The following is a 15,632-nucleotide window of genomic DNA, read 5'->3' on the forward strand; positions in this document are numbered from 1 at the left end:
ATGAAAAAAAAGAAAAAAATGAAAAAAAAAGAAAAAAAATGAAAAAAATGAAAAAAAATGAAAAAAATGAAAAAAAAAGAAAAAAATAAAAAAAATGAAAAAAAATGAAAAAAATGAAAAAAAATGAAAAAAATGAAAAAAAAATGGAGAAAAATGTCAAAAGATAAATATCAAAATCTGAAGAGATTTCTTTGGATAAAACAGACCAAGCCGGGAAATGTACAGAAATGTGCACCAGATTCATATTATATGTCGATGAAAGGAGAATTAGAAAAACAGAACAGGTAAAGACAATGTACCGTTAATAACTGCAGGACAATGATAAGCGTAACCATAGAATTTGATAAAGTGTCATGTGTAACACCAGAAACTGTACTGTAAGTCTACTTATTGTAGATTTCGGTTCAATGAAATACCGCTAAATAGTATAAAATCCTGAGGTTCTATTGTATGTACTCCTGTTTACTCTTTTTTTTGTTTAGTTTATTCGATACAAACAAGAAAGTTTAATACAAAGTACAAAATAACAATAGAAAACTAACATTGCACATGATGGCTTATCTCTTAAATTTTGGACTTGCATCAAGTCATTTTGTACCCACCTAATAATCTATTAGGTCTATGTTATAATTGGGTCAATTATCTGGGTAAGATTGGCCAAGTGAGTGAGGGGGGAGGGGGATGGAGGTCGGGAGAGCAACATTGAGAGATTACTTGCAGAGTCATTGTAGTCTTCTCGTTTTTGTTTGAAATTTGTCAGAAGATTAAATATTATACTTCACTGAAAACTATGCAGCAGAAAGTTCAAGTATTCTATTGTGGTCAGTATCTCTGAATAAAACCGACCAAGCCATAAAAAAATACACCAAAAATGACTGTGTAACCCTCCACCATATCAAAGAAATCTATGTGCATGGCTTTAATTATGCAGCTCCTAATTGAAAGTAATTTGACCTGGACGATAAGATGTGCAGGTTTCAAGAAATACCCTAACTAACCTAAAACTTAAATACGTTTTCATACACAAAAATGCAATCAATTGCATACCCATATATAGAGACGCTGCAACTGGTCTGATCCAGAAAGTTGTGTGTGTTTGCAAATGAACAAACATGGCATTGAAATCTCTGTGTAAGTTCCCTTCAGTAGTATGTCGTAATGAACTGCAAGTTGGTCTTTGAACCTGTAGCAATTGTTGATAGCTCCCAGTAATTCTTGTTGAAAAATACTGAAAAATAGAAAAACAAATTCTTTCAAATCCATTTAAGTAAATAATCAAGACTAAAGTCCAAAATGTTTCCCCCAGAAAGGTAATAAGGGCGGTATTGAAGAACTTAGCATGCACAGACTCCGGATGAGTGACCTGATTAATTCACTTTGGCTTCGGCTTTGAGTACAACGTTTCTGTATGCTGGCGTGTTGGAGAAACCTAACCGTAATAGTAATTACCGACTTTGCGATCTGTGTGATAGTCATTGCCGACTTTGCAATCTGTAGTCCCCCTCACAATTTTCCAACGTCGGTACGAGAGACTCCATAGTTTCCCCCTTTCGGGAAACCAAATAAACTTAAAACTTGTTTTTGCCCACTCAGTAGCAATTTTCTAATTTATTGGCAATATTATACTTACCAATACTCCATAAATATTGAACATCCCTTGCTTAAATGTATACTGTTTTGATGAGAACCCCCCTCCCTTCCCCCAACCACAAAATAGAGGGCGTATTCAAACTAATTACTCTCATTTAATCCAGAATAATTAAATATAGTCAACTTCACTTCAATCAATTTTTGTTAATGATGAAACAAAAGAACCTTAACAAAGTCGCAATTAGACATTTGATGATGATCAAAAAATAGTAGGTTATATCTAATAACATCAACTGATATTTGGGCCACATTTTGTACAAGAAAAAAACCCTGTTGGAATATGAGTTATTTCACAAACTTCTATTTGAGATTAAAGCCCCTGGGCAGTACTTTTGTTTCTTGTTGTTTATTAATAATGTTGTTTGTTATTATGCATATCTCTGATATGAATAGAGAAACTTTGTGGCAAAATATAATATTTATCGGGTAGGTAAAAACAAATTTACTTAGTGGGCAAAATAATCTACTGGGCATTTAGCCAACAATTTACAATTAATAAGTGGCAAGCTTGTTACCTACTGATTCTATTGATGCAACCAGATCACTTTTGGACGTCGTTAGGTAATTGCATGCAAAACCAAAATATTTTAAGATTGTTTCAAATTTCCTACAAATTTTGGAAGAATGAATTAAGCTATACTTTTAATTGAATTGCAATGAGATTTTAGTTACTATCCGTTAAAAGTTATGCATTAATTACAATAACAATTGATTAACTCAAAGACGCCCGTAAATGTACCCTTTCAATCTTGATAACATGCGGCTGAAAACTAAAGATTAAGTTTACAGTGATGCATATTCTACATCTGGTTTGCAAATTATAGAATATTCACCCACTTTCAACTCTCTCAATCCCCCCCCCCACCAGTGGCGGAGTGTCCATACAGTCAGGGGGCGGATACCCCCTCCCCCCTGACGGACTCAAATGGACTGCTGGCGCCCTTTTCAGCTTTTTACCACTTTTTACTTATTTGCGATTATTGACTTTTTTATTGCGCTCTCATCTACAGTACCTATTGACATTTGTCATATTTTGTTGGGGTAATTTTCTGACAAAATGCTCTAACGGCTATTTATTCTTCGTTTATCTGCAAATTAGCAAGGCCCGGAAGGGGTCATTTCCGGCGATCTAGGGAGTATCTTTACTCAAAAAAAATCTGTACGCTCCGCACCAACATGTGGTGGCGCTCCGCTTAGACAGTGTCGAAAGCGCCCCTACAGACCATTCTCGTGCCCCCTGACCAATACCCCTAGCTCCGCCACTGCCCCCAACCCCTCCATTTCTTCCCATTTTCTTCCTCTTGATATCCTTAACCAGCCAGGTTCCTCCACCAATGCATATATGCGTAATGTCAAATACTCACAAATATCCCTTTCAGACATTTTCGCTTCAATAGATGCACACGTCTCCGAGCATTGTTGAACAGGTGACAGTTTTACGTTACATTCACCTTCAGACTGTGTGACCCAAACATTTTCGTAGTCAGAGGCAGAAAACGGCTGAAAAATAAGGAGAAAAATATACTGGTTGCTCAATTCTACTTTTTATGCTTTAGCACATATCAAAAACGTATCATTTCCATTGACCATATGAACATGCATTATGCAGATTACTAGCTATTTTTAACTTTGCCTTTATTGATTTGTAAGAGGAATAATGTTGCTTGTAACCAAATCTAGCATTATTAATGGATGCAAGTAGCTAGTTTTTCCACCTTGTGCTGAAAAGTTATACTGTATTAATCAAATCACTGACTACACTAAACAAATCAAATCCAAGTTCTGAATTTTTTTTTTGTTGTTCAACTTCAAAACCTATTTGGCATGTTACAGGCCAATCGGAATCGCTGTACTGAAACGACATCTTCACATTACTAAATAGCCCATCAACAGCTGCACACAATGTCTATGATGCGCTTCTTATGCTCGTGCAATAAATTTCTGAACATTACCGTTATCTGTAACAAGTAGTTATACCCTATCCTTGCCTTTCTCGGAAAAGAAACTTGATATCTTACAGACCAAATGTCTAAGGAGGATTTACAAGATCAGATGGCAACAGTACGTCTCAAATAAGACAGTTCTAGAGATGGCAGGGGCAGAGAAGATCAGCGAGGAGGTGAGGAGACGGAGATGGAAATGGATCGGCCATGTGCTGAGGAAAGACAAAAACGATGACTGTGCTGTGGCCCTCGGATGGACACCTGAAGGAAGAAGAAAAAGAGGCCGCCCGAAAACCACGTGGCGAAGAATGGTGGAGGTGGAGCGGAACTGCGCAGGCTGGAACACATGGAACTAAGTACGCCACGCAGCTGCAAACCGAACCCAATGGAAGAATGATGTCTGGGACTTGTGTGCTTTTTGGCACAGAGAGACTTAAGCTAAGCTTAAGCTTGCCTTTCTCGTCCTCTTCTCTTCCTCTCATCTGCTCCTCCCCGTCTTACCATCTCGTCTCTTTAGAAAACTGATAATTCTTCCCACACCACTGTGAGGAAACTTCCCATCTACTCACCACGGTCGTTCTCTTGCCAGAGACCCCTTTGACTTGAATAAACATGGCTGGATTTATTTCTGCAGTGTCTGGAACGAACGATGGTTTCCAAGATAGATCCCGGAACAACTTCAGTGCACCCGAGCCTCTGACTTGCCTGAAGAAACAAGAAAATATTGTTCAAATGTTATTTCTATAAAGCAAAGAAACAAAAACAAAACTGGAAGAAGAAACCAAAAGCATTTTGCAGATAAATATTACAAATAAAGCCGGGTCTTCAGATAATATTGAATGACTGAAATAATTCCTTTCATAGACTTGCTGTACATGATGTACTGTATATATTTACCTGGATGTAGAAGCATTTATTTGTGGTCTCCCCCCCCCCTGCCCCCAAGGAATATGATACTGGTTTCATGGAGTAAATTATACTTTACATCGGTAGCATGTTTACTTCATTATTGGTGGTGTTCTCAAGACTTTTTGGGATTAGGATCAACTAGAGGTCTGGATATTCCATGTTTTACTGTAACTAAAAGTACATTTACTGTCAATCATGTTTATAGATTAAAAAATGATAAGAAATGTCTTTATGGATGAAGCTTGAACACGAATCAGCATATTTTTTCCCCACAAAATTGATTTGACTCAAGAACTTACTCTAGTACATGAGAGGGACTTTTGTTGAAGTGATTACCCAGATATTCACAAACTAACAATTTTGACTTAAAAATCAAATATTAGAGGTTTCACCATCTCGGTCTCATTATGGAAGATAATATGCAACTTTGAAGAAAGTTGTTTTGAAATACTAACCAAAGTAAAGAAATGTTTTCATTTTCTTGAAGTTCATTACGTCGGTCTTCACCCAGAATATCATCCAGTGATCGGATGGTGGTATTTACAGCTGAGAAGACTCTCACTGTTGGTCTGAGGATGCTGCTTTTTTCTTCCAACACCCTTAAAAAGTAATCCATGGAGGTGACATCATATGGTACTGCTTTCTATTGGCATAAAAAAAGCAAAATCAAATATTAAATTAAGAAAAACATGTAGACAAGAGAAATAAATCTCTCTCAAGAAACTACAGAATGGATATTAGGAAATAATAAAAAATCATACAAAATGATGAGAATCATTTTTCAACATAATATCAAAATACAAAAACCGAACACCAGATTCATTAAGAGGTCAACCTGGTTAACCAAAAGAATTAGAAAAAAAATGCTGTACCTTCTAATTTTTTTACTAAGAGGCAAAAATATGAGTGAGTTTGATAATCAGTGCAACATACCACTTGTGAAATTGTCTTTGTTGAATGATGTATACAAAAGTTGTATATCATAGTTTCACAGTCTTTGTGTTTGTAGTCTTCACGGGGAACCACAGACAAGAAATGGCCACGCTGAAAGTGGTTGGGTATCTAGATTGGTAACTTAGTAGAGCTTACTTTATGTTCCTGAGGTCCACACTGGTTCAAATTCAGTTCTATCCAATCATTCTTATACTCTAGAATACTAAAATATGTTGATAATTTAATTGTCAGTCCTTTCTCTGTTCATAATAAATACAAACTAAATATGGACAGAAAGAAATTAAAACAAAGAATTGAAAGTTGACATGTAAATAAGGTCTGTTTATGAAATAAATTTACCTTCAACAAAACTAGATGAAGATGTCCATCAGATATATCTGAGTCTACATTGTTGAAATCTGCTCTACGTGCAACTGGGATGTGGCTGACACCTCCGCAGATCCTAGAACAGTCATGGTCCGATTTGAAAAATGGATTTTCCACAAGACACTCTTCATAGTACAGGGCTTGAAAGAGAAATAAAACATACACCTCATTAATTTAGAGTCATACAGTATGTCTTTAAACTGGGAAGACAAGTGCACAGGTTGTGACTAATTCTGGTGAAAAAGAAAAATCACAGAATTATAAGTATGGGAATGCACCACAAAAACAAACTTCAAACTATACTGTACTGGAAGGCCTGATGAGAGACAAAAAAATAAAACAAATTGCTTATTGAGCTAGCTCTTGCCTTTGATTATCATTGAACATTAGTATATATTGCCCCAAATATAATTTATTTTATAAATTACCTTGAGCAACTCAGTTTCCTAAATGTTTCATTTCAACTTGAAAAATTCTGCTTAGAAAAGTAATTGAATGAAACCAATAAACGTGTGTGTAGATGAAAACAAATTCTGTGGGTGAATGGTTTTAAAGTTATGTGTGTTAACATAAATCTAGAGTTCAAATTTTTGGGAAATGACATTAAGAAAATTGGGGGCCTACTTCTTTCAAGGAGTAATTGTACATGTACAGTATTAGTTGACAGTATGAACTCTGGATATCAATGGTGACAACCTGAAAATTCATAAATTCTGAATCACAAGTGTCAACCTTTCATTACAATTATACATCTAAAACACAACCCCTCTACAAATTTAAGTGTGCTAGTTGCGCGCAGCTTACGCGCGTAGAGCGAACATACAACAATGTTCGTAACTGTAAAAAAAATGTGAAGCAAACAAATTGGACTTAGAAAAAATTGCTTATATATGTCTTTGTGCACGAGTAGTTCTTGGACTTGAACCATGTTATAAACATTCAGTGGCCTTCCATGGTGCACACATGAAACCCCCGACATTAACCTTTGGAGATATAAACTTCACTGGTTTTCCCATGGCAAAAATGAGACATGCACCCATATATATAGTACTGTACAGGGGCAATTAATTTGGAAGAAATATCCTCCAGATACATGGGATAGAACCAACATTCCTGTACAGCTTATTTTATTGAACACCAGGAATGTGCTGAGAATGCTGCAGATCAGCATACAATACTTTTGAATCAAATTTCAAATGGTTTTAATATTTTTGGGAGGGTGGCAGTAAAGCACTGCTTGATGACATTGGAATAGTATCAATAATTTGGTTAGAATATTTTTTAGAATACCATTAAAGGGTGTGAAGACTCGCGCAAAAGAAACGTCTGATGCCGGTAATTTGACCTAGTTTCAAATGAGGTGTAACAGAAGTGTTAAACACCCGATCCCAGAATATACACACACAGCTTGCTACCGTCGGTAATTAGACACTAGTGTACAGTCAGTACATACAGCTGCGGTCAATACCCACAGCACAGTATACAAACAATACAGCGATGGACATCTCAGGTACTCCAGCTAAAGATAACAATAAAGGTACTACGTTTCATTACTGTCTGCATTTTGTAGCGACACGAACAAAACGTCACTTGCAAGCAACAGAAAGTTAACAATATTTCAGATGGCTGCAAGCGGTTTGGGGCGAGTCTTCAATGCCTTTAAAGTGGTGGCCACTGAGAGTTTAGTACAGATCATGAGCACCCTACCACCTCACTTTTCCCTATGCATACTGCATGATACTACTTGGTGCAATTTACATCTCCAGTACCTATTACAATAATTAGCGGTATTACTTACATGTTAAATCAAAGCGAGTGGACAGAGGAAGGGTAAGAAGTCTTATACCCCTCAATAATGGATAGGCCAAATTTTCACCGTAATGGGAAATGTAGTACTCTGTAGGCTTGTAGGCCATCAGTATTGACATGGCAACGAAGAATGCTACAAAAAATGTGGTGATTCCTAAAGACAATTTGCAAAATGAACGCCGCCAATTTTGTCTAACCCTAGACTCTCCGAGATTGGCAACGTCGTTGAACAAACTGTACACCTCTCCATTTGAAAAGCCAACTTTACGGCAAAGTTTTATGAGACGGTGAGCTTCTTGCTCTAGTTGGGATATCTTCTTTCCAGCTGCCATAGTTTAATTGTCATTAACTGATTGGTGAGATAATGAGAAAGTTTCATCGAGGCCAAGGACTACTGTAAGTCTGTGGGTTTGATTCTGTCTCTGATACTGTGATACTGATGGGCCTATATGCTATATACAGCGGAAGTACTTCCGCAAGTCTCGTATTTCTAGAAGACGTTAGTTGTGTGCATTAAAAGGGACAGCTCGTCCACATGTGGGATCTGAATACGTCCCAAATAGACGAAAACATTCAAGCAGCCCTGATTTCGAATTTCATTCAGTCAACACAAGCGCACAATCAATAGGTTATATATTTTTTTCGATATGATTCATGGGCCAATGCCAAATTTTGAATTTCTGAAAACTATTGTTCAATATCGTTTGTTGACTTTTTTTTGTCTAAGTGGTCCCTGGACGAGTTGACTGAACAACAATTAATTACATGTGTAACGTGTAACACGAAAAAGCTGCACAGCTGTTCCACATTGACGACTCTGTTTTGACCATTTATACGTAGGAAATTGGCTACGAATTAAAAGGTAAATCTGCTAGGTTCTCGAATCGACAGTGGCCTACCTGTACTAAAAGCAGTACCTTTTGCTGACCAGAACAACAGTTATCCTTTATTTCCCACGTGAAATGGGTATCAAATTATTGCAACCCAAAGTTATATTTGCAGAATGGACATCGGGATACCGATGTTCTTGCTGATTGAGACATTCCTCACCGTTGAGTTTTCTATTTCCAATTGCGAAGGTAGGCTATAGCTACTGCAGTGTAGTCTGTAGTGAAACTGAGACTAACAGTAACACTTCACTACAGTAACACACTGTAACAATGCAACAGGCTAGGCTTTAAGTACATGCATGTGCTCATGTAGATAGTCCAAGTTAGGACTAACTTAGTTAATTGTAGGCCTAGATAATGTTAGGCCACTTAAAGTCTCAATGTGTGTTTGTTGATGAATTTCGGGAAACTTCCAAAGCAGATTCAATGTTTCTTATATTACCATTTTGTACTTGTAGACAGTTTTGTGTTGAGTTTGCTGAAGCCTGAAGATATGGTACTGTACCGTATTCAACTGCAAAAGACCAGTGCAGCCTACCAGAAAATGTATTTAACAAATTTCACACCAAGAATGATAATCCTAGTATAGGCGTAGCCTTTGGTCCTATTAACATAAGCTAGGATAGTTTAGACTTAGTTAGAATTACAGTTAGGATAGGCTTATGTGATTAGCACACTAAGTAGGAACAACCAAGTAGGGCTAAAGTTCTGTAAAAAAGTTAGATTGAAAGGGCCTAACCAACTTGTATTTCCAACAACATAGCCTAGGTTATGGCTTGCAATACTGTTTATTTAATTTTCTACAAATAGGTGCTGTGAGCAGAGATTGCCCAGAAGAAGTGTGCAAGAGTGGAAACTGTACTGTTGTTGGGAAAAAATATCAATGTGGCTGTTACAACATTGGATCTGGAGAACACTGTGATCCACATACTGATGGTAATCAATTTTTGTCATTGTTAATGTTTGAAAGAAGATTATATTCTCCAAGGCTAGTGAATAAATGTAGTGATTTCTGCTCTTAGAATTACCACACATTGAATTACCACACACAGAACAGTTATTCCCATGATATGTACTCCACTTCTTATCTTACACGAACTCCAGGGCAATTTATTCCAGTTTGAATACAAAAAGGCAAGTTATCTTCGACAGTAACAGTCCTACAACTGTTGTGATATGTTGCAAGGCATACATTGCAATTCCTTAAACACTGTCATGTAAATTTTCTTGATGAAATTTGTTACCATGGACAAGATAGAACTTAATAAATAGAAACATTGTTTTGTTTAAATTGTTTTACTTAAACTGTTTATAGCAAGCTCCTTTACAAATATTCATCTGCAACCCTTTTTTAGCCAAGTGTGTTATTTATAGAAAATACCTTCATCAATGGATATAAATGTTTTTTTTTCTGTTTTGCTTTTCCTTCTCTGTAGGACATGCTTGTGAAGTCCTACAATGTGTGGACGGTCTATGCAAAGTAAGCGATGAAAATGTATTCTTTTGTGAATGTATCGAGGGCTGGGAAGCCAAAAACTGCAACAAAAGAAAGCCTAACTACCATAGTAAGTCAAGTTTCTTAATTTTTTTCTTTTTCTCCTTCTAATTCTAGTCAGATTATAGATAAAACAGTCAAAAATCAAGCTGTTTGTATAAATAATTAAATGTTGTTTAAATCGCACATTATCAAGATTTCCTTCAACCGGTTGTTTTCCCCTCAAGTTACGCGTGTCAATCGTCCCGAAGATACACGGTCCCAGTGGCCCATCTATGAGAAAGATGTCAAATCCAGAGGACAGGTGAGGGATTACACCGGGATCGCCGTCATGGTGGGGATCATCGGATTCTTGTCCGTATTCTCCTTCGTCTTCACCAAGCTGCTGAGGAGCAGCCAGAGGGAGGACTTTCTGATCGGAGCGGGATTGCGCAATTACCTCGGGGGTCTGCACGCGTCACGGATGCAAGACGAGAGCATAAGCAGGGGACGGGCTCTGAGAGCCGCCCAGACGACCCGATACTCCGGTAACCTTCTAGGCTGCACCTGCACGCTAGACACGGGACCGCAGTGCAGTTGTCCGTCCAGCAGTGGCGGTCACAGGCTGAGACTGGAAGCCAGTATTCATCTAACGCACATCTGCGTGGAAGATTCCATCTCGAACCAGAGCGAGACCTCTCAGAGTCTGATATACGACCCGCCTCCAGTTTATGCCGATATCGTCTCAGAGAGGGTAACATTCATTAACCGGGGCTCGGAGACCCCCCCGCCTGCGTATGAGGACTTGGTCTTCTGATCATCGAGATGGGACGTCCTGGAGGACCAAGTTGTCCATGGGTGCTAAAGTCTATCAAATGTGCAATTAAGTGTATCCTTGGGATATACAGTAGTGGAGCTGGATATAGTCTAGCATGAACGTGTTGTACTTTCTGGTCACAACCTCTGTATGTTTTATCTTGTAAAATGCTAGACTTTCTAATCTAGCAAAGTTACATTGAATGGATATTCTAGTGGCTGAAGTCTGTGGCTTTACAAAATTACTCGAAAGTTTCTGCACCGTTTAGTGAAAATCACATCCTTATAGTAGTTTCTATGGCAACAGCAGAATGATTGATGTCATCTTAGCAATTGAGCTGAAAATGTTGACTTGTTGAAAATGTTGACTTGTTGAAAATGTTGACTGAAAATGTTGACAAATTGAGATAGCATTTTCAACTAACAGTGTGGAATATTTTTGTGTCTTCAAAATATAAAATTTACTCTCTTTGCCCGGAATATCCCTTAAAGACTGTAATTTCCTGGAGACCAGAAAAAGAAGTTAAAACTGAATTGTAAAAAAGTGCAATATAAAAGCAATATTCTTTGTGCATTTAGACACTGAAGTTATATTTTCATGAAACAAGTGTACAGCTGTGTTAAGATGTGCTCTCCACTCTCTTAAAATTTTCAGCTTATTTATTCTAGTTAACAATTTTTATGTAACATGTATGTCAGTCAGCACATATTTCTCTTTAAAAGTAAATGATTGTTTAATGTAAATGTCATGCTTGTTGAAATTTGAATTATGGGAGACTATTGTTATCTGAATATTTCAAGGGGCAGTACTGATGATCTTTGAAACTGTACATGTAAGATTTTTTTTTTTCTAGCAAGAATGATTGATCATGACATATAATTATAAAAATAATGATAAATATATATGTAAAGTAATATGCAAAACTCCTAGCTCAGACTTAGACCTACTGTACAACACTTTATAATATAAGGTGACCAGACGTCCCCGATTTTCGGGGACAGTCCCCGATTACAGTGTGCTGTCCCCGATGAACAAGTGTCCCCGAAAATGTCCCCGATTCGTCAAAATGTTCAGGAATTTCGAAAATATCCCACATTATTAGTAAAATAATTGTAAAAAACAAATTTATTCAAGTGTGCAGTTGCAGAACGGAACTAAACAGTATTTCAGGTGGGCCAGTGTAAAGTAGAATATGCTAGATCGATCTAGCCTAGCACTCTTTCGTAAAGTAAATAAATTTCATCTAAGAAAAAGCTACATTTTTTAAAATAAAATTGATTTAAAAAGTGCTTCTGAGTATCACCATTTTACATCTAAGCACCTTAGGCACTAGAAAATTTTCCAAAGGGGAGGGGGACATCCCCTCCCCTTAGACACCCCTCCCCCATATCAGTTATGCAATAAATGTCCCTGATTCCAGTCAGGCAAATGTGGTCACCTTATTATAATACATACTGTATACATATTTGCCTGCTTCAAAAACCAATAATTGTCGCAATTGAAGTTTTTGATTATAAATTTTCAATAAACATTGTTTTTTGACCATTATCAACACAATTAATCACTCAATTGATATGAAATCATGGTTTAGTAAAAAAATCCTGAAAAAAATGCAGGAAATACTTTAGTGTTCAAAATTTGTGTATCAGGTTTTTGAAGATTCTGGACATACGATTCTCTCATAAAGTACTAAATGTGGGTTCTGTGTACAAAACCTGCACATCTTTGCACAAGATGTGTAGCTACAGTAGTCGTCCATTTTGCATTATATACTGTACACATAGAATTTTGCGATGCAATACTGTGTAAATTATTTCCCTGAAATGATTCTTTCCTCCTCCTCCTCCTCCTCCTCCTCCTCCTCCTCCTCCTCCTCCTCCTCCTCCTCCCCCTCCTCCTCCTCTCCGTAGTGCTGAATAAACAGAACATGTAGCAGTTTTCCGACTGAAAGTGTTTGGCAGTTAGAGACTGAAATTGCCGATTCTTTAACAAATGTAACCAACCGTTGCGAAATTAATCTCGCATGCGTCCTAAACGAGCAGCTCTCGTTAACAGAAACATTCATTGTGTGTTTGTCATTCAATGGGGTGTGTGTACCGGGGAGGGAGAAAAGGGGGGGTGTCAGTTGTACAGTAAGACTAAAGGTCTTCAATAGTATCATAAACTAGGTAACACAAGTCGAGTTGGGTCATAGCCGTCCAGGACAATTATCGGCGGGCTTTATGGCGTAGGGGTCGGTACTGTACAACAGTCACGATTTTGGCTGATATAATGGAAAATTCATCTTCAAATTTAGGGTAATTTAGTATCTGTAAATCTTTAATTTTACTTCACTTAGAGAAAGGCTTGGAATCATTCCAAATGTTAGGTTAAGTTTTTGGATTGATTGATTGATTTTTTTCTATATTTATTTATTCATTTATATGATTTTTTGTCTTGCGATCTTTACAATTGTTCTATGTTTTCTTTATGCAGCCATGGCTTGTGAGGTCTTCAGTATGAAGTGTGCAATATTTATTTATTTATGCTGTGAGAGTTTCCTTTGATTTTAAACATGCCAAGCAATTTTATGGTCTTTTAGTTAAGTTATATAATTATCTTACAGGCAGACAGACAACTGCAGACACATTGTAATGTTTACAGTGTATAGCTCGGAGTGTTAGCTCAGTGGTTAACACCGGTGCCTTTCAATCATAAGGTCCCCGGTTCGAGTCACTCCCAGATTAATGTATGTCGTCCAGTTACAGAGTTGTTGACAATGAACAATTCATAATCATGGATATTAAATATGAATGTAAGAGACTAACTTCGGTCAGCTTGCGGCTTTGATAAGCCAATTAGGCTTCTTCGCGAGTTCCTGCTTGCAGGAGGATCTAATATACAGTGTATGTGTGCATAAACATATATAAAAAAACATTTCACAATTTTCCATGCAATTTACACTCTATGAGGTATTTTAAAGCAACTGTAAGGATTTATAGTACTGGCAGCAATAATCTATCAACTAATCAACTAATGGTACTGGTTAAGTGCACAAGTTTTTTGTAAAATCTCAAGCTTACAGGCACCTAACTTCAGTCTCTTTTTACCTAATTTGGGGCATTAGCAAGGTCCATGATTATTCAGTTTCCCCATGCAGTAGTATAAACCGTTTTCCAACCTTTCGTAGATTTGATATTGAAAATTTTAACTTTTGTATAGTAATTATAATGTTAACGTTTTTTGGCGTTATGAAGTCGCAGCAGGTCTGTACTTTATGAACTATAGGAGGATATTTTTTGTCAATACATATCTTTTTGTCACTTTCCCCGTACAGTACTGTATTCAGTGCTGTTGCCATAAACTTTGATAAACAGGGAGAGGGTGGGGTGGGGGGGAGTGGGGGAGACAGGCTGTTAAGATAATTGCATGAAACAGTATGTGTTATACTTTCTATAGGATACCAATAAAATTGCTTCATAATGGGTATAGGAATGACAGAGAGGGATGAATGGGGCAGTGAGGGGGACGGGAGGTAGTAAGGGGTTCAAAGTAGTCCTCTCCATTTAAGAAAAGCACCAAACAAACCCCCTCCCCCCAAACTTTCCAACCCCCACCCCAAATCACATTCAGTTCATGGTGAAGTACAAATTGTGTATTCTTGATTTAGTCGGGTAGTATTATTCATTGTAACTGCAACAAGGGTCAAGAGTACAAGCTCTCATTTTCTGCCTTTGCTCACTCCCCTCCAACACTCAGATATTAAGATTTGAATAGAATCTAGACTAAGTGATGCTAAAGTAACTAATGGGGCCGAATGCTGTATCAAACATGTATAGCTCGCTGCCACCAGAAGTGCTTGCCTCTCCTGTCCCACGTGGTACACAATTTGGTACTACTGCTACAGTGCAAGCTACCTATACCCTAGCAATTCTCTACTTTCAATTTGGGGCCAAAGAAATTTTTCTCACTCAGTATTAAACATACTGTCTGTTTGTTGTATAATTGTACAGGCAAGTGCTGACCTTGATAAACTATTTTTAGCATCCTTTCTTAGCTTCCTTCACTAGCTGTGCTTGTTGGAGGGCAGGGGGGGGGTGATCTTTAGAACACCATCATCCATGCAAGGTGGGTATGATTGACACATTTTTTTAGATTTCGAAGCGCTACTGACGTTTTCCATCCATGTTGCCGTCTAAAATCCCTACCAGATGGGTTGCCTTGAAAATTGCCCTGGAATCAGATATGGTCAAGACCCATTTTGTAACAAGTTATTTTAAGTGGGTTATTGCCAAGATAGCTCTCACGGTTCACAAAAGACTTGCCAATATGATATTACTATCATATATATTATATTATCTCATCTTATATGTTGCAATACTTTTGGTGTAATATTATGTGTCAATGTTTTAACATTTGGTTATTTCCAGAATAGATCCTAATTTGTTGAATACTCTACAACTTTGTTTGTATTTATCTTGATCATGTCTACAGCCTGAGCAGATTTAGAAGCGTAGTGCACCCCTTCCCCCCCACCCTCCCACCCAACCCCTCCCACCTTAATTGTGCCAACTTCAAGACGAGAGTAATTGTAGATTTCCAGCTCCACTCCATGTCATTGATAAAGAAGTATATTTTGTTAGCAAACTGCTAATCTAATGCAAAAGGAGGGCCTGAGGTTTTGATCCTAGCAGGATCTTCAAAGTTGAGCTCCTTGTAAATTTTCATGATTAAGGTTTTTAAGTTTTATATCTTTAGAAGGTGGGATGGAGGCTTTTAATAATCAGAAAGGTATTAAAGAACCATCTAAACCTCACAAATACAAGACAAGGAGAAGCATA

At 37.4% G+C, this 15,632-nt stretch overlaps 2 protein-coding genes across 2 annotated transcripts; one reads left to right on the plus strand and one right to left on the minus strand.

The window, feature by feature from the left end:
• Window positions 1-137: 137 nt before the first annotated feature.
• On the minus strand, window positions 138-8,111 carry LOC139969698 (uncharacterized). Its single transcript, XM_071974848.1, has 6 exons — window positions 7,621-8,111; window positions 5,796-5,962; window positions 4,958-5,145; window positions 4,163-4,298; window positions 3,015-3,150; window positions 138-1,228 (listed from the first exon to the last, which is right to left on the minus strand). The coding sequence occupies exons 1-6, from the start codon at window positions 7,961-7,963 to the stop codon at window positions 1,143-1,145; spliced, it is 1,056 nt and encodes a 351-aa protein (XP_071830949.1). The 5' UTR covers window positions 7,964-8,111; the 3' UTR covers window positions 138-1,142.
• A 385-nt stretch (window positions 8,112-8,496) lies between these two features.
• Window positions 8,497-13,147, plus strand: LOC139969701 (uncharacterized). Its single transcript, XM_071974853.1, has 4 exons — window positions 8,497-8,710; window positions 9,332-9,457; window positions 9,958-10,086; window positions 10,244-13,147. Exons 1-4 carry the CDS (start codon window positions 8,635-8,637, stop codon window positions 10,810-10,812), a joined length of 900 nt encoding a protein of 299 aa, XP_071830954.1. The 5' UTR covers window positions 8,497-8,634; the 3' UTR covers window positions 10,813-13,147.
• Window positions 13,148-15,632: the final 2,485 nt, after the last annotated feature.

The sequence above is a fragment of the Apostichopus japonicus genome, chromosome 7, assembly GCF_037975245.1.
Source record: "Apostichopus japonicus isolate 1M-3 chromosome 7, ASM3797524v1, whole genome shotgun sequence".
Lineage (NCBI taxonomy): Eukaryota > Metazoa > Echinodermata > Holothuroidea > Aspidochirotida > Stichopodidae > Apostichopus > Apostichopus japonicus.

Excerpts from the sequence above, each read along its gene's own strand:
- LOC139969698 (XM_071974848.1), bottom strand. The coding sequence starts at position 7,963 with ATGGCAGCTGGAAAGAAGATATCCCAACTAGAGCAAGAAGCTCACCGT. Across the intron at positions 5,963-7,620 it reads CACTCGCTTTGATTTAACAT|CCCTGTACTATGAAGAGTGT; the intron begins GTAAGTAATACC and ends TTCTCTTTCAAG. Across the intron at positions 3,151-4,162 it reads CTGGCAAGAGAACGACCGTG|CCGTTTTCTGCCTCTGACTA; the intron begins GTGAGTAGATGG and ends CTTATTTTTCAG.
- LOC139969701 (XM_071974853.1), top strand. The coding sequence starts at position 8,635 with ATGGACATCGGGATACCGATGTTCTTGCTGATTGAGACATTCCTCACC. Across the intron at positions 9,458-9,957 it reads CTGTGATCCACATACTGATG|GACATGCTTGTGAAGTCCTA; the intron begins GTAATCAATTTT and ends CCTTCTCTGTAG. Across the intron at positions 10,087-10,243 it reads AAGAAAGCCTAACTACCATA|TTACGCGTGTCAATCGTCCC; the intron begins GTAAGTCAAGTT and ends TTTCCCCTCAAG.